The 24407-nt window shown below is 36.7% G+C and overlaps 1 protein-coding gene across 2 annotated transcripts in view; it reads left to right on the forward strand.

Annotated features, from left to right (window-relative positions):
• The window catches only part of LOC149088607 (uncharacterized), a 49214-nt gene extending 25029 nt beyond the window's left edge, over positions 1-24185 (forward strand). Inside the window, exons 15-29 of one of the 2 annotated variants that reach the window (XM_089248175.1) lie at positions 7060-7191; positions 9100-9132; positions 9795-9845; positions 11822-11869; positions 12024-12071; positions 13499-13546; positions 13707-13754; positions 13915-13962; positions 14116-14163; positions 15812-15859; positions 16117-16164; positions 18765-18800; positions 18924-18972; positions 19111-19161; positions 24004-24185. In XM_089248175.1, coding sequence (XP_089104301.1) covers positions 7060-7191; positions 9100-9132; positions 9795-9845; positions 11822-11869; positions 12024-12071; positions 13499-13546; positions 13707-13754; positions 13915-13962; positions 14116-14163; positions 15812-15859; positions 16117-16164; positions 18765-18800; positions 18924-18972; position 19111 — 686 coding nt within the window. In that variant the 3' untranslated portion in view covers positions 19112-19161; positions 24004-24185. The remainder of the gene's footprint in view (positions 1-7059; positions 7192-9099; positions 9133-9794; positions 9846-11821; positions 11870-12023; positions 12072-13498; positions 13547-13706; positions 13755-13914; positions 13963-14115; positions 14164-15811; positions 15860-16116; positions 16165-18764; positions 18801-18923; positions 18973-19110; positions 19162-24003) is intronic. The other variant, XM_089248182.1, reaches the window with a different exon arrangement.
• The last annotated feature ends 222 nt before the right edge of the window (positions 24186-24407 follow it).

Consider the following 24407-nt stretch of genomic DNA (forward strand, 5'->3'; position numbering starts at 1 on the left):
ATGGGTGTAAAAACATATGCAATCAAAAATACGAAACTAATCGTTCTGGAAAATGAACTCTTCGTCCATAACGAGTTGTTACTGTTTTTTCTGTCGTTGACACTGGACTTTTGGAGTCCTGTTTAGAACTGATCTCATTTGGTAGTTCGGTGACTGCAGGTGGTTCTCTGTCATCCATGGTGAATGCAGGTTTGACTCTGTCAATAGACACTGAGATAGATTTACCATTTACTTTGACTACAAAAACTTTGTCGGTCCTTTGCACTACAGGATATGGTCCAGTGTAGGGTGCGCTTTATGCAGGTCGAACTTTGTCTACGCGTAAGAACACATGAGAACAAGATTTTAAGGAAGGATGAACATAAATCTTGAAAGTATTCTTATGAGATGGTGAAACGGGTGATAACTCCTCATGAGCGAAGACAGCATTGATGCATAGGTAGCGTCTGGTGTAGATTTGGACACCTCATCAGAGGTGCTTTTGTGTGCCTCTGAATTTTCGATCGTTGGCATGATTGGCAGCAGCGTACCCAAGCTGTGATGTTTTTGTTCATGTTTGGCCACACATATCGTGAGCAAATGAGGTTTTTTGTTACAGCGATAGATTGTGAAGGTGGTCAAAAATCAGCTTTCGATACGAGTCTGGAACGAAAGGTCTGGGTGAGCCAGTTGAAATGTCACACCATAATTCACCATCTGTTAGATGACATGGCTTCAGTTCCAGCTGTAGAGATGTGTTGTTACCCTTCAAAATTTCTTTCAGTTCCGGGTCGCTTGATTGAAATTCCCCAAATTCTTTAAAATTAATGTCTTTAGAACCAGTTATTGCTTCGATTTCGATTCTTGACAAATACAAATACAAATACAACGCCACAACAGGCAAAATGCCCAACGAGGTGGCTGATAAAAAGATGCCCATAAAAATATGGTTGTCATATGTTTCAAAAATACAGCAACCCAATTAAAAATGCAATTAACACAAATTACAAACAATATATACACATGATAAAATATTATACAATGCCCATAAAGAATACTTATGGTTGTCTTATTCTAAGAATGGATAGCTTCTCGATTTACCCCAACATGTTTATCGTATTTCTTTTTAAACGTGTCAATTGTGTTACAATTTACTACCTCCGGGGGTAAGCTATTCCATTTATTAACAACCCTATTGGAGAAAAATTCCCTGCGACACCATAACCTTGCATTGTCCCTCACCAATCGATACTGGTGTCCCCTTGTAAAAGCAGTCGATTGGCGGTGTACTAAAAGTTCATGGTCCATCCTATCCATCCCATTGAAAATTTTGAACCAGTGCATCTGCGACATAATTTTGAGAGCCTTGGGCGTGACGGATATCGGTTGAATACTGGGATATCAAGTCCAAATGACGAAGCTGTCGCGGCGAACATTTGTTTGGATTTTGCTTGAAGGCATAAATTAGGGGGCCTCTGATCTGTGTAGATAATGAACTCCCTGCCTTCGAGCATGTGCTTGAATTTTTTTATAGATGAATAAATTGCAAATAGTTCTCGGTCGTATGCGGACCATTTGTTTTGACTTTTGGACAATTTCATAGAGAAGAATGCGATGGGTTCCCATTTGTCGGCTAATTGCATGAGAGCACCACCCACTGCGACATCTGAAGCATCTACCCAAACACTTAATTTAGCTCCAGGAAGTGGATGTCTCAGGAGTGTGGCATTTGCCATGGCATCTTTGGCCAAAGTGAACGACTTTGTTGCTTCATCGGTCCACGCGAGTTGGTCGTTGGCACGAGCAGAACGAGGTGATTTTTTATTTTTATGACCTTCGAGAAATTTTATTAACGGATGTAACAAATCGGCAGCTTTCGGAATGAAACGTCGATAAAAATTGTACATACCGAGAAATCTTCGAAGTTGTGTCAAGGTCGTTGGCTGTGGATAATCCAAGATACACTGAACTCGATCTGTCAGAGGTTCGATGCCGCTTGTAGATAGCCGGAATCCAAGGAAGTCGATGGTTTCTTTACCGAAGTTGCACTTGGAGACGTTGACGCAGAGTCCATATTCTTGAAGTCTGTTGAAGAGAGTCTTGAGATGATGGATGTGTTCATCAGGACCTTTTGGTGCAATCAGGATGTCGTCGACGAATGCGTAAACTCCAGGAAGTCCTCTGGTCACTTCATCGATGAATCGCTGGAAGGTTGCAGAAGCGTTGCACAATCCGAATTGCATCCTGGTGCTCTCAAACAATCCGAAAGGTGTGCATATTGCTGTTTTGTGGATGTCATCAGGATTTATTGGGATCTGATGGTAGGCTTTTATGAGATCCACATGGCTGAAAATTTTAGTACCATGCAGTTCAGCAGTGAAATCAGCAATGCAAGGAATGGGATATTTGTCTTTTAACGTTTGTGCATTTAAAGCACGGAAATCTCCGACCGGTCGAAATTCCAAGGTACCCTTTTTTGGTACCATATGAAGTGGTGAGGCGTAATTACTCCTCGAAGGTCTCAAATGCCCCAGTTGCAGCATGTTGTGAAATTCCGATTTCGCTATTTTTAATCTGTCTGCAGCTAACCGAAATAATGAAGGAAGTCCGCACCCAGTATAGGAGTTGACACATTGGCGATGTAAAATGGCCAGGAAAAATTTCGTCTCAAGCCAAAATCCACGGAAAGAATACGTTGGCCATACACCTCGATGGATGATGAATTCGCGGCTGCGAACGCTTGAACAGGCCGTTGTTTGCGCTGAGAAAGGCTTGCCGGCAAGATCGAAACATCACTGCCCATATCAACGAGGAAAGATAGATTCGTTTTCATGTCTTTCACAAACAGGCGACGTGACGTACATGGCAAAGAGCAAGTCGCCTCTACTCTTTGCTGAGTTCGTTTCCCGAATATTTGCAGGGAGAGACACATTTCTTGGCATCGGTGCCGAATCGTCGATAATACCAACACTCGTCGCGATTTTTCAATCTGCTACGCTGTCGCGGGTAGCGGTTTCGGTATGGGCTACGACTTCACCCTCGGGAAATCTCGTCGATTCGCAGATGGAGCTTTTCGATTTCCGACAACAAACGTTCCTCGATGGAATTCGCGGAAGAGTTAGAACAGGCACTTACCGCTTGTGGTGCTACGTCCATGACGCGATCGGCGATTTCGGCCGCTTTGTCCGTTTGTGGTGTGACCGCAGCCAGGATGGATTGCACAGATGTTGGCAAATGCTGAAGAAACAGTTCCAACATGAGCTCGTCCGGAACGCTGTGTGATTCCGCGCGACGCCGCATGACGCGCAAAAGTTCACTTGGACGACGATCACCGAGTTGCTGCTCCCCAGTGAGAAGTTTCCGTACCTCTTGCTGTGACGATTCACCACTGCGCTTGATTAACTCCGATTTCACGTGTCCGTAGGGATCTGTTGCCGTTGGATTCGTAATGACATCGCGGATGATGGAAGCTGCTTCCGGTGGTAGATGGGCCACTATGTAGTTGAATTTTGTGCGACTGTCTGTTACCGGTTTCGGAATCCCCAGTTAGAAAGTTGATTCGCACATCAAGAACCACAGTGTAGGATCGGCGAAATTGTACGGTGGTATCTTTACCGCTGCAACGTCCGCCATGCTTTCGCTTTTGCGTGGGCGAGAATTTTCAACAGCACGTGTTGTTTCCGTTGAGATGCGCCCGCTGTTTCTTTTTTCGATATATTGTCTCAACTGATGATCAGACTTTCCAAGGTCACCAATATCGGGGATTATGAGATGCATCGGTTGCGTGTAGTTACAGAGACATGCATTTATATCTTACACAAGGGACGGACTTTATTTCACACAACATACTATATACATGACGAGAAAACGAACTGCGCAGAGTTGCCTGGTCCTTAAAAAATTTCCAGCCAAAATCCTCTTCAAAAGTAGCCAAAAAGTAGCCCAAAAATATTTGAACTTGTGCTGCCATCTATGAAGCAACAAGCGAGCTACAGTTTGACGATATTCTATCCTGCAAAAGTGGCTTATAACTCTTTTCCTGTTATAGTCACTAACTTCCACCTCCTACTTTTCACTTTTTCGTGAAAAAAATATGTTTTTTTTAGAATTTTGCGAAAATCAGGGCTACACATTCTCTCTCCTGGAAAAACGGACCAGATATGGCCTGAAGTCTAGGCCGTCTTAAAAGCATCATGGCCTCCCGGACAAATTGATTCTGCTCAGCCCTCTATCCAGACTGCAAATGCCAACTTACCAATTCACATGCTTAATCTCGCAAATCTTAACCATATATCATTTTTATCCTCCCCCCCACGCTTTTCATTCAAGGCCTCCGTGACGTGCCCGAGTTGGCCCATGCGTCAAGACGACACTGCCTCAAATTGTGCATAGGTGCCTACGAAATTTGGTACAATGACTTTAAAAATTAGGTATGGGTCCCAGATCAGATTTTTCACGGTCTAGTAAACAAAAAATTTAACAACTCTTCTGGGTTCCTGGCAGGGCCGTTTTAAGAGCATCATGGGCCCGAGAGCCAAGGGATTTTTCTTATTCCCTACATGGAAAATCCCCGAAAAATACAACTACCCCTGGTTTTTCTGAGGCCCCTCTTCTTTTGAGGTCCCCGGGCCATGCTCGGGTGGGCCTATGCATTAAGACAGAACTGGTTCCCGGGCTTGAGCCCTGCCAGCCATATGCGGAGATAGACTTGGAAGTCTGGGGGGGGGGGGGGCACACGGTCATTATTGCTGGGGGGGGGGCAAGATGATGATGATGACAATTCATATATGCTTATATACATTAGATCAGTCGACTCCACCTTTGACGCTGGGGGGGGGGGGCACCGTATCTCCGCCCATGCTGCCAGCTCCACGCTTGTGGAGGCTACGGTTTCTTTCACAGGCTTCTGTGGTCTAGATACCGTGTTTCCCATCCGTCGGGAAACCGTTCAAAGTCGGACTCGCTACCACCTACACTAACTTAGCTGATGGATAAGTGTGTAAAACTATTTAATACCAAAATCATATACTTTTAGTGGCCGACAAAAAGTTCACGATTTTTCGAAATGTGCTACCTCCGTTATTCGCTACAAATTAACCAATGAATTTCAATTTTTCCCTAACGCGAATTAAAGTAAAAAGTGTTTGTATGGCATACCGCGTGTTGATGCATTAGAATACATTGCAGTAATTACGTAACGAAGCCTTGTGGCAGAAAGACCAAAACAGATATTACGGTAGTGGGAATTATCGTAAACCCAGGTTTTCCTAGCAGTAGGTTCCTCTAACGCGTGTAGCGTGAAAACGCTGATTGGTCAAAAAACCGGAATTTCAAGTTTTTAAACAATCAGCAAAATGTGGGGCGAGGTAGCCTAGGTCGATAAGATACTCGCCTAAGTACTAAAGGATGTGTCGCGAGTTCGACACTCGGTTCGTCCTTGTCAGAAAAATTTCCTGACACGGGTACAACAGAAACTGTGACATGACTGCATTAAAAGTTGTTACCGCAGGGAGTCCCCCAACGAAGGGTTAGCGCACCAACCTCTCGATGAGTATAATAAAAGGCTGCCGTTCGGAATCGGCAATAAATTTTAGGTACCGGTCTAATTAGTCCTCGTATGCAGGAAATGGCCAGGGTGCGATCGAAATGATGATCAAATGAATCTCTCCTTGTACATTTTCAAATCCGAAAACTTTTTTTCCTTCAATTCCCTTTTGCTCTTCAAAACCGTGGATGACAAATTTCGAAAGAACCAGAAATGCTCCGATACTTCACTTCTTCCCGAAACATCACAACAACTAACGTCCGAATCTAGCTAAAGATTCGTAAATGCGCACTAAAGGTGTTCTGTGGGTTATATTTATGGGAATATGTAACCCCAGTCTATCTTTCCGCATAAAGTTTTCTGCGAACAAAATATGATTTAACAGAGAAAAAAAATGTGTAAAATATAAGTGAAGCAAAAGCAGTACTCAAAAACGTAGTAGAACGTGTTTTAGGGAAATATAGCATTATTACTCGTACTTCAATGTAGAAAGGCTAATCCACCGATAAGATTTGAAAAGAAGATAATAAAGATGATTCATTACAAAGAAATTCATCGGAATTCGTGTTTGAAAACAGGTTGAAGATTCGCTACAGGCTGCGTACTTCTAAAGGCACACTTTGCTGAAATCGGTGTTCGTTATAAGCAATCAAAAAGGAATAGGTAAGGAATATGAAATGCACAGAACATGTTGGATTTCGTAATATCCATGTTCGTTATAAGAGAGCCCGACTGTATAAGCAACTGCATATCAAAACTTTTGATCAATTTTTCTTCATGATTTTCAATTTTTCTCACGATTTTGAAACCTTCTGTTAAAAATAAATTAAGATTCAAGTATCCGACATCAAATATTGCCGAAATTAATTTCTTTTTATTTCGAAACTGTTTATTTCGAAAAGAATTTAATAAGAATCGTTATTTTTTGTTTAACTAATAACAAATACTTATTAGGGTATTTGCTATGGAATCCGCATGGAATTGATTATGCCTTACCTTACAGCACCGTCCACCAGTTCTTAAAAACATCTAAGAGAACTGGCTATCACACACTAGTATTACACAAAACGCCCTCTTCCTACTGGCACCGACGGGACAGAAAAATTTGTCCGTAAAAAAAGGATGACCGTTAATCAGGGGTTTGAAATGCATACTTTTATTATGCAAGGGAAATTGCTATTTGGCCGTAAACGAGGGGTGACCGCATGCTTCTTTGTTGTAATTTCAGATCATGTGGACTTTCCAGATGATAACTGGCCCGCGTATCTGAAAAAAAAAAATTCTTGGTTTATTATAACGGTGAAATTCCAGTGATGATGGGTAAAAATAAAAATTAATGAAGAAGAAAGCTTGAACACTAAATTAGAGCAGTGCATACAATACAGCAACAATCATAGAACTGGACAATTCATAAAATGAAACCTCCCCAAAAAATACATTCACTGATTGATCAATTTCATGCATTGAAATTGGAACTTAATTAATGTGGTTTTTTTGTTCGAGATGATACTTCATTTTCTTTTTCCTCTCGACAGGTAGCAGTTCGAGTTCCAGTTCAAGCAGTAGTGCAACAAGTGGAGCCACGAGTGCGACATCAGGTAGCTCGGCAGAATCCAGTTCATCATCATCATCAAGTGCTGCCAGTTCTTCTTCATCAACGTCATCTGGTAATACGAGTTGCATAGTTAAGAATGAAAAATTATGTACTTACTTATTTTCCCCAACATATCCATATTTATTTCCTCTACCCACTATACCGATTTCTGTGTCTTTATGCTCACAATTACAAATGGAAAATCTGCACGAACTTGATAACTGCGCATGTGTTATTTTGCAGATCTTAATCGAATTTCGCAGAAGATTATAGCTTTCATACAAAGCTTGATAATCAGAAAATTAGCAGAGTTTTTGGTGAGTTTTTATAGGTGGTGCATTGGGTGATGAAGAGTGTGTAAATTAGCACGGTCAAGCATACGCATTGGCAGTTGAGTACCACGTCGGTGTGATCGTGATACATTATATTCGAATGCCAACCACCACCGTAATCAGATATCGCGTGTTGTCTAATAATGACTAAGATTTTCCACAGTAAATAGGTATTCATTAAGAAAACATTAATTTTTATATTAAATGGAGGATTTCATAGTGAATATGGTTGTCTCGAACATTTAACCCCTTCACGTACAAGCTTTTGACAACAAATTTGGATTAACTCCATTTCCCGAATGTGACCAGCATTTTACGGGACATCCAGTGGTTTCAGTCGTCCAATTTTTTTATGAAGCTCTATTATGGTAATTATGACTCTATCATAGTTAATTATAGTCATATATAAATATATTCTTACCACTTATTTTGTCAAACATGTAAGTTCTTTTGGTGAATTATATTTTGACTTGCAGTACTCATCTTTCTCCACAATTGGTGATTTTTCAACAACTTCAGCAATGATTGGAAACTTCACTTGCCTTTGGCAAATTTTTTGCTGTGACTGCCAACTTCACTTGCTTTAGACAATTTTTTTCGGCTTTAAATGGAAACCTTCCTTGCATTTGACAATACTTTTTAACTATAACTGGCAACTTCCCTTTGAAATATTTTTTCCGTTGTAACTGCCAACTTGACTCACATTCGACAATTTTTGTCTGCTGTAACTGGCAGTTTGTCTCTTGCTTCTGATAATTTTTTTAGCCGTAATGCAAACTTCACTTGCCTTTGACAAATCTTTTGACTGAAAATTTTTGGGAAACTTTACTTGTCTTTCATAATTTTTTTAGGCAGGAATGACTTTTCTTGACTTTCCGACTTCACTTTCCTTTGGCAAGAATATCCCGTTTTTTTAATGAAAGGATCATGATCAGCCTAGATATTTATCGTGTTGCTTGTGTTGATACTTTTCTACCGAAGCAATTTTCGCTGGTCGGAGGTTATGCACCCGTTTATCTTAAGTGATGTTATTTGTGAATAAAATGAGAGTTGTTGATTCGAATTACTTGTCCAACACTCTTCGAATATCGAATGCGTGTTTGGATAAGGTGAGAAACTATGAAGGCATATTTTGCATGTTCAATAAGCTACGTGTAACAAGTTTCTTAAAAACATTCATAAAATTATTTAAAATTAAGTGTTAGTTTTGGATGAGTTGATTAATACTGTCTCCGAACATGTGATTGTGAGTATATAAATGCAGATTTACACGGTTCATCATGCCTATACTTAAATGTTTTCGAATACATAAATATCCGTTTTTTCCACTTTACTCTCTAGTGAAGTGTCCAAAGACTGGACTGTGTCCAAAGCAGACCCACGACCCTGAAAAATTGCTTTATAGTCAAAATTCCACTTTCTTGCTTTCATTTTCAAAGAGAAGAGATGGCAAAACTTCCAAACGAGTAACACATACAACACATAGCATGTACGTTAGTGTCCTACACTACACACTACACCGTGGTTCCCATTATCCGGGGATGTATGTATGGTTCTAGTAATAACTTGCAGTGAAGATGAAGAAATATTTGGCTACAGATGTATAATTTTAGAAATTTATTTCCATTTTTTATGTTGTTGATTTTCAGGAGGTGGTTCTGTTTGGTTGAGTGGACTTATCGGTGAGTTTGTATTGCACCTACTCATTTGCGTAAATGCATTCGCATGCCAAATCAGCTTGTGTTCGCTTTAACTTGATCCAATAGATATATTTCGCTATGAAAAACTCCTCTCATACACGCCAAGCTTATTTCGTCATTTTACTATGTGTTTCGGAGTTTTACAGTGAAATATACGATATACCTGCTTGAAAATGTAACGCTCATGAATATTATAGCTTATTTTATTTGCCTTTAAAAACAATGCTTTCTTTTGCATTCACTATATGCAGTTCGTTCGTTGAGATAAGTGAACTTAGTCATATTTTTCTATGCTTTTACAATTTTTCCCTCCAGGATCCTAGATGGATCCATTTGAATCAATGGCTTCAGCATGTTGCAGCACCAAGCAATTCTCTGGGTATCGCATCGTTAAATAAGGCTTTTAAATGTCATTTAATTGCTGACTTAAAGTAATTTAGCTAGATTTTAGCTGCTTCACTTAAATTTACGAATTGCTACCTGTTTTCTTTGACAATTTTTTTTTCCGTTTCAAATTAGCTCAATTGCTTTTAGCTTCTTAACTTAGAAAAATTTTGCTATCGGAATTCCAATGCAAATTTCTTCACCATTTTATTTTTTGTAATGTTATGAGAAGTAATCTCATTTCATATCTATTTTCTCAGATTTGCTACTAAAGCTGAAGGCCTCATTGGAAGGAATCATTGTAATATCAGGTGGCGTATAATTATCTCTGTTTGATCAATTATTTTTTTGTAAAGCTTCGTAATTATTATTTGACATTATTTCCTTAGCATTCACGAGTGCATACTTCTTTTTTTTGAAAGTGTCTCGATTTTGTTTCTTCATTCCTTGGATATTTAATACTTGCTTTCAAAGTTTTCAAGATTTAAGAGAAAAAATATCAAAAATGCACGTACTACAAGGTGCGTAGTTACAGAACCTTTCATATCAACATGGTAAAATTGAACTGAGCTTTTCGGGTAAATGCTACGCATTTTTAAAGTTCCGGCGACTTGGAACACAAGTTTCAGTTTCTCTGATCGTCACCCTTTGCATGGCATAGACTCATAGTTAAATTTCCCACGCTGTTTACGCAGAATGCCCTGAAATGCTATGTTGACAAACACTGTATGTACTTTATTTAAATTTAAACATCTTATTATCACAAAAATTAGAATAAAATAAAATTGGTATAAAATAAACATCTTAGTTTTCCTACTCCCAGCAGAAACAACTTTACAAAAAGTTTGGGCTCGTCATTGCCGATTTGAGAAGCTTTTAAGGAGCGTACTTCCAAATGCCGCTGATAGGGTTAAAGTACCGGAAGGACATTGTGCGTGTTGAACATGGATGTTCAGTATTGTAACAAATTCTATTAACATTGTAGGGCTTTTCTTTCCGTTTGAGTGTTTTTTATTCACAGAGGTCTGCTCAGATAAATGATAGCCAAGCGATTTGATCTAAAAAAACAAATTACAATTTTCAAATAGAATGAAGCATTCCGAGTCCGTTTTACGCAAATATGAGACTTTTTCAACCAAAATATAAAGAAAACGATCATCGTATTCAATCTCATTACTGTACTTCAGTGGTTCTCAAACTTTTGTCACCCGCGGTTCTCTCTCCCCCCTATTCATGGTTCACATCTGCTATTCCCCAGAATAATTTATTAGATATTGTGCAATGCGCATTCACAAAAGAACCACTCCAAAGCACAAATAGGCACATATACAGCTCAGCACGTCTTCCCTAGAAGCCGCGACGCACACTTTGAGACTGTTGTACTATCATAACTGCCTATTCGAACCATCTGATGTGTACTATTTTTAATAGTGTTGCAGTATCAATAACATTAATTTCAACTTTTTATTCATATCTTCTCAAGCATGAAAATTAATGTCTCCTTATTGTCTTTTAATATTCAACTGCATAAATTCACATAGTTTAGGATGTTTAAAATTAATTATGGGCCTATAATTGCCCGATACAATTAAAGTACGTCGAAGAAATTCCACAGATTTAATTAAGCATTTTTTGAAGCAAAAACAGGAAGATGGATAACTTGAAGTTCAAGGCGGAAAAATCAAAATACCTAGCGCCCATCAAAGAGAAAAACAAATTATTCATTACTACGTTTTTTTCTTTCTTTTGTTTCTATCATGAGTCGCGCAGGAAGTCGCCATATTGGTTAACTTGGACACGATTTGTACGTCCCTCAAATGAGGAAAAAAGATATCATGTGATCCGAAAAGTCTCATTGAAGAATATCCGGCCAACTTCGGGTATAATAGCTAGTATACAGATAAGATTGAGGCCTTGTTATCTACTTGTCCTGCGCAGAATCTATTAACGCCATCTTTGAGGCTGTAAGAGCACAACGGAAGGGGATCTTGAGGGACCACCAGGCAACATTTAGGACAAGGCCATTCAGTGGGGCTTGGAGAAAAATCTTTTTCCACTGAAATTCTAACTAATGCCTCGAAAAAAATATGAAAACAGGTCTTAAAGGCCATAATATAATTGAAAATCATGTAAAAATGTTCTATCCCGTGAAAAAATAGCGAAATATGTAAAATTATGAAAATTAAGCAAAGTGTGTGTGTGTGTGTGATAGAAATCCCAGCCCTACTTATAACCCTGAACTAGCATTTTATAGCTCTGAAAGTGTTCTTTCGTTTTCTCCACATAGGCGACTCGAGCAACGGATTGAACATCCTTGGATTAAAAGGAGGAGGTGGTGAGTTTGTCTCGCAACGTTATTACATTAATAATTACAATTTGACTAATCAAATATAAAATCTTATCAACACAATAGATTCTTTCAATCATTCATAGCCTCAAATTAAAATACTTTTGGTATTTCTTTTATTAATTATTTGTTTTCACAATAGGCAAGTCGAACAACGGATTGAACATCCTTGGATTACTAGGAGGAGGTGGTGAGTTTGTCTCGCAACGTTATTACATTAAGACACAATTTAACTAACCAAATATAAAATCTTATCAACATAATAGATTGTACGCTTGGTAGACAGTTTTCATTGTAATATTCTCAACATTATCATTGTACGATTTGTCACATCATGGTCTAGTGGTTATACTTAGACCCTTGACACCTGTAACTCCCTTTTTCTTAACTTCTCCTCATTTGCGTTGTGTACAAGACCTCAGAACTTGAGGTCTCCTTCAAATTTGAAGAGCAACCCACAAAATCCTGTAATAACCCAGGCCATTAAATATTTACTAAACTAAAAGTAAAATGAACTCGAAATTAATAAGTAAGCCTTTTAACTTTAACAAATACATTTATTCATATTATTATGATTATTCATTACAGGTTACTCTGGTACTTGCGTGTGCGTTATATTTTTATTGTCTTAATCAACAATGCAAAGGGACGGCATTCATTAGAAACATGACAAGTAGTGAGGATGACTTACCCCAATAAGGCTGCTAGCCCTCCACTTTATCAACTTCATCTTTCCTACTTTAGTCCGTCCTACAACTTCGGAACTCTCCCTTTCGGAATCCTATCTTAATTTTTAAAAACTCTCTCTCTTCTGTTCTCTAAAATCCGTTTATATTTTTTAATCATAATTTCAACTCCGTCCTTTTGCGCTATTTCCAGACTTTCTATTCGCTCATCTTGTAATTTTCTTTTCCCGTCTGAGCCACATTTTAGTATCAAACATAATCTCATTGGCCTTCTCCTTCTTTGGGAAAATCTCACGCACCCATAACGTTTGACCCAACCATTTAATTCAGATCCGTTTCGCGTCCATGGAAACCGTCTAGACGCACATTCCTTCATAAATCAATGCATTTGACCAGCGACAAAGATTAGCCTTATCTTATTTTGCATAAGATTTCCAGTGCCGCGGTCTTCAGCTTAACACGAATAATATTTTACCCACCTATCGTTCTCAACTAGGGTCCCGTTTTATTACATTTTCTCATTATCTCCGATTACATACAACTGCATTCCAAAATATAGCTTTTCCCATAAGTTCAACAACCTGCCTCATTGGATTAAACTTTCCCATCGCATGCGATTCACTATTACCCAAAATTTCGTCTCTTGACCTACATTCTTATACTATATCGTAGGTTTCTTTCACCTTCTCTCACTGTAGCCTCTTACTTTCCTTTCTTCTCTCTGCTACATTTTCCCATACTATTACTACTACTATTATATAATATCTATAAACTATTTCAATTTTCCCTAACTACCATCAATTAACTCATCTCGTTAAGATTAACTATCTTTAATTAACTCATCAAGTTAACAAGATTCTTTCAATCATTCATAGCCTCAAATTAAAATACTTTTGGTATTTTTTTGATTAATTATTTGTTTTCACAATAGGCAACTCGAACAATGGATTGAACGTCCTTGGATTAAAAGGAGGAAGAGGTGAGCTTGTCATGCAGTGTTATTACACCAAGACTTACATTTTAACTACTCAAGTATAAAATGTTATCAACAAAATAGATTCTCTCAATCATTCATTGCCTCAAATTAAAACGCTTCTGGTATTTGTTTGATTAATTATCTGTTTGATTTTTCACAATAGGCAACTCGAACGACGGATTGAACATCCTCGGATTAGCAGGAGGAAGCGGTGAGTTTGTCATGCAGTGTTATTACACCAAGGCTTACATTTTAACTAATCAAGTATAAAATGTTATCAACACAATAGATTATTCCAATCATTCATTGCCTCAAATTAAAACGCTTTTGGTATTTGTTTGATTAATTGTCTGTTTGATTTTTCACAATAGGCAACTCGAACGACGGATTGAACATCCTTGGATTAACAGGAGGAAGAGGTGAGTTTGTCTCGCAACGTTACTACATTAAGACTTGCCATTTAACTAATCAAATATAAAATCTTATCAACACAATAGATTCTTTCAATCATTCATGGCCTCAAATTAAAATACTTTTGGTAATATTTAATTAATGATTTGTTTCCGCAATAGGCAACTCGAACAACGGATTGAACGCCCTCGGATTAACAGGAGGAAACAGTAAGTTTTTCAGCAGTGTTAATGCACTCTTCGACATGTTATATTTCAACTAAACGAATTGACCAATTTTATTAACATATAATTGACTTTTTTTAATCAATAATTTTTATCTTAAATAAGCAGTTCTCGTATCACTGCTATTTTTCTTTTCTTTTTTTATTTGACTCTTTAATTGGCAAACGTTGAAACATTGAAATATCCATTCGTATACCTAGTCCTCTGATCACGTGAAAACATAAATAATAATAATAATAAAACTTCATTAGATAGATGCTAAAGTATTGAAAATCATCCTATATTCTTAACTCAAAATTTAAAATTCTCACTGGATAATATAAATATAAATATCGCACTGGACTCAAGTGCTTTATTTTTTTGTGAAAATTTCCAAAAATCCTGAAAACTACCGCCTCTGAATATCTAAACAATTAAAAAGTAATTCTATATTTCAGACATGGTGAAATTTCGACGATACTCAAATATTCAGAAAATAATAGTTTATTATTGTAAATCTATCAAAAATGCGAGAATTATGAACTCAATTTTCGGTGCAAGTTGATTTAGAAAATTCGGACTGAATTAAAAAAATAAAACGCTATACAATGGCATATAATGACATAACTATAAATATTATTATATAATATAAAAAAAAATGAAACCATATAGGGTTAGCATGGCATGCAAATTTCGGGAAAATATTGATCCATCAAATAAATGCTAAAGGATTGGTGCATCACTCAGTATACTGTCTAATACAGAGGCGGCTTGAGTCATCGTTTCGGCGCATAAGCCGCATCAGTGAAACTATCATGAAAACTCCCAGCGGAGCGGTGTTCCACTGTTTCCTCACCGCGCGGGAATTTTTTGGCTAGGTTCAGCGGGGTGATGGCGACCAGCGATGATTCTAACGCCGATCAGTTTGCAACATAAGCAGGAAAACGTCAATATTACCGAGATTCGGTAAAAAAATCGTATTTTTAGAAGCAAAAGCGTGTAGTCGTATTCACTTTGCAAAAATCATACTAAATATGATAAAATCGGAACAGTAAGCAGGTATGCATTTATAACGTGTGTTACAAGGAATAGAAGTATGAATGAAAAGAAAAAAAAAAAACAAAGAAATTTTTAAACCTATTTTAAATGCTTTAGCAGTGTTTGTCTCTAGGTCAGGGCTTCTTGACAACCCAGAATTTTATGCAAGTACAGAATTAAAAAATTAAAAAATCCACAAATTCAATTAAAAAGTTTTGTGGCAACAGACCAACAGAACTAAAATAAATAAATTATTTTTTAAAAAATATTCTTTTCTTTTTACTTTCATTCCCATAACACCGATGTTACAAATAACATAGCAAGAAATGCTATAAAGCGTTGATATCGTCCGCATCACTAAAGGTGCACATGTAAAAGTTTGTTGTAAAAAAAAACTTTAAAACCCCTTTCTCTTTCAAATGCTGCAAACGTTTGATTTTTTTTTTCAAATCATGTGTGTGAGGACTGCTGAACCACCCTGTATTTTAACTAATCGGAATGGAAATTTTCTTATTTTAATTGCTTTTTCATCCTTTAAAAACTTATAGTTATGTATGATCTTAAAAAAATTGACATTTTTTGTTAGTGTAAAATTTATGTTCCTTTTCTTCAAAAGCGAACACCAACAACGCATTGAACGTCCTTGGATTAACAGGAGGAACAGGTAAGCTTGTCAAGTATCTTAACCAAGCTGCGACACACACACACACACACACACACACACACACACACACACACACACACACACACACACACACACACACACACACACACACACACACACACACACACACACACGAGATACACCACAAATAACCTCATTGGAATTATTGTTTCCCTTTCCCCTTTGATGACCTTCAATAGAGATACATGTACCGCATGTGTATAATAAATAAAATAAATTTTCTGATTTCACAATAGGTAACACGAATAACGGATTGAACGTCGCTGGATTATCGAAAGGAAGGGGTGAGTCTGTCATGATACATAAAAAGTTAATTTAAAATAAATTCAACTCGCGTATTTCTCATTATATGTATCAGTGGTTCTCAACCTTGCCTGCTTTGGGATATTCTAAGGTGGGTGGGCACTGGTGAAAATCAAGCAAAAGGCGAGCTATGGAAGGAGACTAGAGAGCGACCACAGAAAATTGTGAGAAAACCGCAGATGCGAAGCATTTAATATTTGCAATTTGAATTTCAATATTTTAATTTTATTTCTTAAAAAAAAAATTCAAAATGAGAAAAAAATCAGCCAAGGGTTCAAGAGACTGGTTGGCCCATTGCAAAATTATAATGAATAGAACGCACAAAAAATACATATCAATGAACAAAATAATAAACAAATGGAAAAAAATAAAATAAAAGAATTTAAGTTGTGGTTTGATACGAAAGAAAAAAAAAAATCAAATTTCCGTTACTTTCACATATTTCATAGCATTTTTGGGCAGTAGGGAGGGCAGCTATATGAAATACGCATTGCGCGTGATATTCAGATTGGTGCTAATAATGAAAAACAGAAAAATACCGCAATTTGTAAAATTGCATTGATTACTTATTCAACAACAATTTTGAAAAAATCAAAAGAAACTCTCTATGTCACTAATTGAAAATACACGTTGCTTCATGTGTTTTTTAAAGGGTGATAAATTAGTGACGATAAGAATTGAGCTGAAAAATTTCGCGTTGAGGTAAATAAAACGCTTCTTCAGGATTGTTTTGTAATTACGTGGTAACGAGTAAATATTACTCAATCTATTTAAAGAACGAAAAATGCTTAAAAGTAAAGCGAATTTTCGTTTAAATATGATTAAAGTGAATTTGTATTGTTTTTGAAGATTAAAGTATTCGAAGACAGTGAAAAAGTTGTTTGGAAGTGGTTTATAGGTCATTTGTTATGAGTCTTATTGCTCTTTTTTTGGAGTTTTATTATTGGATTGAGGTTTGAAATGAAGTCACTTCCCCCAGACAGCAAAACCGTATAATACTAGAGAATGGAATATATCGAGTAGTAAAACGTTAACATGATGGACTAATTTACTGTATACAGGGTGATTCAGAAAAGATGGGAATTTTTTTTTATAAAAGATGGTAGCGCGCGCACGCATATATATATATTATTATTAAAGATTCATCCTTTATATATGAAAAACTGAAAACATATTAATTATGTGAACAACTGGAAATTGACAACAATATATATGTTGAACATTGAAAATTTCAGAAAAATTTTCGAATGAAATAAATTGAAGAATCACAAAGAATTCAAAAATGAAAAAAGTCGTAGTCAATGTCTAGGGCTCTCATCAGGGGGGGGGGGCACCTTGACATTGGCTAAACACAGAACGTTTCTGAAAGCATCCCTCGGCCTTAAAACCTAAATAGATGCTCGATCCCCCGAAGTTCTGCTGTAGTACCATTGAATTCAAAAATATAGAAAAATAGCCAAAACGAATGTTTTTTGTCAAGTTGAAAATGAAAGAAAAACGTTCAGTCAATATAAAATATATAAAAATAGATGCAGAAGGTGCAAGTACATACTATGTGCAAGGCCTAGCTATGCCGGTCAGATTTAAAGTGAACAGTTATGTTTATTATTGTGAGGAGGAAGTAAGTTCTCAGTTTTTTTGCAAAGTCAGTGTTTATTAAATTTGCTAGAGAATGATTTTCGTCATTTAAATCATAACTTCCTAATCACAACTTTTTGTTCCATCACCCTTTCCTTCAAATTTTTTTTCCTTCATCTCCCCACAACTCAAACGACCCCATAGGATCCTATGGTATACCAGTACTTCCTGTCGGTTCCCCCGGACATTCCATCACCCACCAAAAGGTGATATTGCCCAATTTCGGAAACTGATTTAAATAGAGAAGTACAGTGTAATCTGCGAATGTGAGGAATTTACCCGGTTAATTCAATGTTATAATGGCCATTTATGGACATATTACATAAAAATCGTCCTGGAACAGAGCCCTGAAGTATTCCTTTCACAATTTCCAATGGGTTGCTAAGATTATTTCCAACTTTAATATTTAACATCTGTGACTTAAGTGAGAAGCAATTAATTTACGTGCGTTACCTCTGATTCCATAGACACAGTATGTAATTTATCAAGCAAATACGGTGCAAGAGAAATGTGGTTAAGAAAAGTTGATAGTTTTTGAAGCCGGTAGAAATCCCTAGGGATTCTTAAAAGAGAAAGGGTGACGGGAGAGAATTTTCCCCAGCAATCCGAAAATCAACCGTTATATAATTTTTGTACAACATAAATTTATTTAGAAATCGGTTTGAGATGAGGGGAATGTCCCACTTGTGGTTCCAGGTGGTCCTAGTTTAGACAAAATTTCACAAGAAGAATGTTTGGTCAAAAGGGTGCCATGAACAAAAAAAAAGTTTGAGAAGCACTGCTATATATATTACTCGTAATTTCTAAGAAACACATTTCAAAGATCACTATTTGTTTTGCATTGCATCCGTTGTTCTGTATCTCACTCTTTCATTTGTTTCTACATATTTTATTTTGAATACATGCCATCAACTCATCCTCTTTCCTTATTATCACGATACAGACAAAAAGAACAATGGAATCAACATACTTGGAAATAGTAAGTATTTTTCCGTGTTGCCCAATTTCTTATTATTGCATAGTTTTGTGATTTAATTTTGATTGATTGATATTTTGATGTAAATTTAATTTTGATTGAAAAGTTATCTCACTTTTACCATAGGCAAATATAATGACGGTATAAACATTGCTGGAATAAAATTGCCCCCCTGGTAAGTTCAATACTTAGCTGAAAGAGGTTTGGAATGTGCGAGTAAATTTAAAAAAAATATTATGAATCGATATTAAAATATTTCGTTATCCTTATGAAATTTAACTGATTTTTGTTCTTGCTCATTGTTCCAATAAAGATGATGGTGCAGGAAAAGGCAGTAGTGGATAGAATTCAAGAAGCGGAAAAGGTGAGTATAAGCATTGCATAATGAATAGAATAATTCGTTTAACTTCAATTTTTTACAAAACTACGATTGCATTTTGTTTGAATAATATATTTCTTCTATAATTCGTGATATATTTTGCAATTGGTGATAATAGCGGCAGTGCTGGAGGTAATAAAGCGCATTTATTATTATTTGATTTTTTAATTAATAGTTTGATGTTTTCAAATCTCTAAATCTTTTATACTTCATGTACATAATTCATTGCCGACATTTTATATGTTATTCACGCGGGCGTGCCGTAGAATATGAAATTAGAGTTTTTTTTATCAAGATTTTTAATCTTTTTTGTTCATATCTGATTTTATACATGGCATTTTACTTCGACGTAGGAAACATGGACATCATGGCATACTATGAAAAATTTTGGAGTTCATATGGAAGCAGTGAGACAAACTATAACATATCCTGGTTTCGTCTTTAATCACATTTATAAATTACACCAAATATTTGAATAGAAATCATGTAAGAATATCTATTAGATAAGACATCAACGTTCTAGATCAAAACTCAATTTTCCTTCAAAATTTTAATTAAAAAAACTGGTAATCATTCAACTTGCCTTTGAATTGCTATTAAATATTCTTTGAGGAAATAATTTAGTAATCTATAAAGCATGGTAAGATAGTCAATGACAAGTTTTGTAATATATAAAATTGTATAGACTTGCCACTTTGAAAAACTAGCGGATAAGAAATGCTGGTAGTTAAATCTTCTCTCTATGTGCCACTAGATTATATCTAATACAACAAATCAATGTTGATAGATTATTTCCGTTTTTTTAACACTTTTAAAATTTAAAAAATTTAAAAGCCTTAACAACCTTAAATGCTGTTGCTATAATCGAAGAGTAAAAATACGAAAGTACGACCTTCCTCCTCATAGATAAAAAAATTATTTTTTTGAGAATTGCACGCACATTCTTCGAATTGATTTGCTTCTGACCACAATCAATTGGGATGCTCAAAACATCACATCAACGTCCCATTAGCCTCTCTGACTTTTCATGAATTCTAAACCTACAAAGATTTTGTCATAATCTTTTCTGACTCATAGTGGGAGAAAGAGTTGGCATCAAAGTGACTAATACTGCCACCTAACCGTGTATGCACTTCCCGTAAACATTCATTTGGATAATTCCCAACGAATTGGTACGTGCCGGAACGTGTGTTGTGAGTGTATGTTAGGCTCCTAATGTACTGTATTTATATTGTCAGTTATGTTTGTTTCCTGATCTTACTGCTGATGCCATCTGGTTTCCATAATTTGAAGCGATGACGGCAGATGCTAGAATTTTCGTGTCTTTTAAGTATTGTGTTAAAGGTCTGTCTGCTCTCTGCGGAGAGACATTTTCAAATGCGAGATCGACTCACAGAACTAAATGTTCGTAGATATTCATTGCGTCAGTAAAAGACCTTAGAGACGGCGAAATCGTATCTGGTGCTGTATTTACATGTTCGTGTGACGGATTAAATATTGTGTTCATTGAATTTGCCTTCCGTTTGTTATCAAGCTGAACATATTGGTCTGAAATCTTTAGAAGTGAAATTTAAATGATGAATGAATGAATGAAAATTAAATAAACCAATTCCACACCAATGCATGCAAGCGAGACTATACATCAATATTCAAATCATACAAAGTCACAGAAAGCATTTAATACAAGACGTTTATGTCTTGTCACGTTTGTCACTTGTTTATGTTACGCCACGTTTATTCAACGTGAATCAACACGTTGTCATTCCAAGTGTCAAAGTAATGACAGGAATGAAGTTCTAAAGAGATTGGCATATAAACTTCTCAATCAGAATTGAAAGCAAGTCATAGGGAAATAATAAAGCAATAAGAGTCAATATCCATAGTTGAGTCCTGTCAAATTTCTTATGCAGGGAGTTGAAGAAGAAGCATGAAAAAAATCAGCGAGATTGCATCCGATCAGCTTTTTCCAGGCTGGTATTATGGTATATTCTTTCCTACCATCAAGTTGCCTGATCCTTCTTTTCATATCACTCAAAACTAGTAAAATAGGGACAACAGTAATCTGATGATTTGTAAACCACAAACAAGTGATTTAGCATCAGTGGACGTTTTCAGAAAATGCTGGCTGCCATAAAACTCCATCACGATTTCCCGTCACACACGTTGGAGAGGAAAGCAAAGATTCTTGACAAAAGCATCTTTTCATGTGTTGAGAAGAGTCGTTAGAGAAAAATGGTCTGCACTCGTTGCCATTTTTATGACGTATGAACATGCTGTGACGAATATTTATGGATTCAATGTTTGTAATGTTACGCTTTTACTGTAAAATATAATAATTTTTAAAATGGAATGTGAATAATTCAACTTATTTCCTTTTACAAGTGGTCATTTCCAGGCGGGGATCCAGAACTATGTGTCAGAAGGGGTGAATGGTGAAAGTTCCTCGAATCATCCCGTATTTTACGGGACAGAAAAATTTCCCCATATTATTCCGCTCTTGGGAGGGGGTGATCTTTTCTATCCGCCGCCGAATTGGACCCATGCCCGAGCGAAGGAAGACATCTTTAGCTGTGAATGGAACAGAGGCAAACATCGTCAGCTTCGAATGGAACAGGCGGATCCTGGATGATGTGCCAGAGAAGCGACTCATTATTAAGGTACTACATTGGATCAACCGAGGATGACGTCACTCTCCGCTATCCATACGAAGGTTTTTTTAACAGCTGGCGATGCGGAGATTAATTTCCGAAAGAGAGAAAATTTAACTGCGCTTGTGGGGAATTGAACTCACGTCCTCTCACTTGCCGGATGAGCGCCCGAGACCACTAGACTACGAAGACAACGGGTGTCTTAATCTCTCCTTAGAGCTCGTTGGAGGGATCGAAAAGCAGCTCATCACCATATAATGAAAGATCCAGTTACTGAAGCAATGACTTTGAAGAAGGAAAAATTAAATAGTTACATATTTTAAATTTTAGAAGAAAACTCGATAGGGAATCTCAGATCAAACTGAAAAATCTAAAGCAAGCCGAAGCCAGTCACACTAATTGGAAGGTATCACAAGCATCTTGGCGCGCGAGAAACGGCAAGAGCAGATAAACAGACTTTACACATCTATGGTTTATCGCCGTGGAAGAAATCCTAATGATGAACCTCATAAACATTACTTTGGACGGATTTCTAATGAATTGGTGCACGCTGGAATGTTTTGTGCGTGGGTATATTGCAGAAAAGTTTGTGTAAGATTTCGAAGTGCGTATGTTATTCAGACGATTTGGTTGAAGCTTTAAAATGTAATCTCGGTTCATCATCAGTTAAATGATGTGTTTTATACTTCTCTCATCTTTTTCTTCAGAAGTAATGAAACTAATCGGAGCCCTTGGATTCCAATTAGTATAATGATACTAAATGGAATTCAAGGGCTCTGATTAGTAAAGAATATTATGTCTTGATGGAAAATTAACCACTTTATGATGAAGGACGTAATATTACGTCCAAACGGAATAAATTGTAATAATAATGTAATTAAAAATAAATAGTGGAATAAATTAAAAAAAGTGATTTTGTTTTCTTTCCTCTCTCCTGATCACCGCGAGGCCTTGTTGCAACGCTACGAAAAAAAAAAGCAGCTCTTTTTACCTCCGAGATGTATCCTCCTACTATATACATCTAAGAGCGAAAGAGAACGGGTAGAGAGAGAGAGAGAGAGAGAATTGAGGTTGAAAAGAAAAATCTACTTCTCGTACTTATTCTATTATCTGTAAATATTACAGATAAGGGCGGGAGGTAAGAGTATATAATAGATAAGTGTATATATATCTCTCTTATACAGTATTATACTGTTTTCCTTTCACTTGCTTTTTTTTTGTACTTTCCTTCTGTCCTTCCTTTTTCTGACATGCGTTAGGTTAGGACAAGTTTACCATATTTATCACCGATTAATCAAACAGATCATTTCTTAGCGAAGCGGTTAAATATGTGATCGAAAGGAAACTGACGTCAGGGATCATAGTAGTCGAGGTTTCAAGCAATAAACGAAGCATAAAAATTACAGGTATCACCCAGCATTCGCCATATCTGAAGAAATGGCAATCTACGAAATTAACAACAGCAGTAGCTACCATGTCTTCCACCTAAAAACTCCAGGTTAACTGGTGAAAAAAAAAAAACCGGAAAACCAACCGGCACTTTGACTCTCCACCACACAGTGTTTTTTAATTATTTTAGAAGTCACTCTTCCATTGCATCGTGAGGAAACGGGGATAACTTTCACAAATTAATTTTTCATTCTCTTGATTCTTTATCATCGAAAGTACTTGTGCTTGGATTAGTAATAATAAGGAAACAATCTAAATTAGTAAAGTTAGATTCATCAGTTTCACCATTTTAAGAACACCCTGGACTGGATTCCTCTTTTGAATACTCCACCTTCTTCGATTGTTCCTCTAATATAAATTTCTTCTGAAATGGCCCAACTAATATGGTTGACAAGGGATGGCTCAGCTCGTGAAGTACAGATAATAATCGTCTTTGATGATATTCGCTCTTTTTTGAGTGGAATCTAAGTAGCATTGGCGTACAGAAAGGGTGGGTTTTGGGGTTCTAATTCCCCCCCCCCCCTTGAGCTAAGATTATAGCGTTGTTTTGCAGGAAAAAAAAAAGTAAACTTCCCCCCCCCCTCGAGAAAATTCTGCGTACGCCTATTGCTACGTAGTAATAAGTTCAACCAATAGAAAAAAATCTTATATGGTTCAGTATGATCTTACTGAATCGTATTTCTGGCACTATTGGATTTTATCAATTATATAATTTTTTTTTTCCCTCTAGGACGATAAAGAGAAGCTGTTCTATAAATCTAGGAAATTAAATGGCAAACGACTATCATGGACTTCGATTATTTTTTTTTGGTATTAAAACAAAAAACCTCAGGGCCTGCTTTTGTGTATGTGTGTGGTCTTATGATTACATGTATCGAATATATTTCAATAAATATTCTTATTAGCATTGCATTCAATGTTTTTGCTTGATTCCTTGCTTTTGGATCTTACTCTGTCTTTGGTTTCAGCGGGTTGCTTCAAAATGATAATAGACAGTTACGCAGAAAAGATTTCTTGCACTTCGAAATGGATGCTATAATATAGTTTTGTAACTTCTTTACACAAACCTGCGAACGAAATATGTCCCAACTTTAGCATCACTGGTTTGGCAGCTTCCTCTAACCCAGTGGTTCC

This window comes from Pholcus phalangioides, unplaced genomic scaffold (assembly GCF_987345545.1).
Source record: "Pholcus phalangioides strain wild (caught in Gottingen) unplaced genomic scaffold, Ppha-v1.0 ptg000003l_1, whole genome shotgun sequence".
Lineage (NCBI taxonomy): Eukaryota > Metazoa > Arthropoda > Arachnida > Araneae > Pholcidae > Pholcus > Pholcus phalangioides.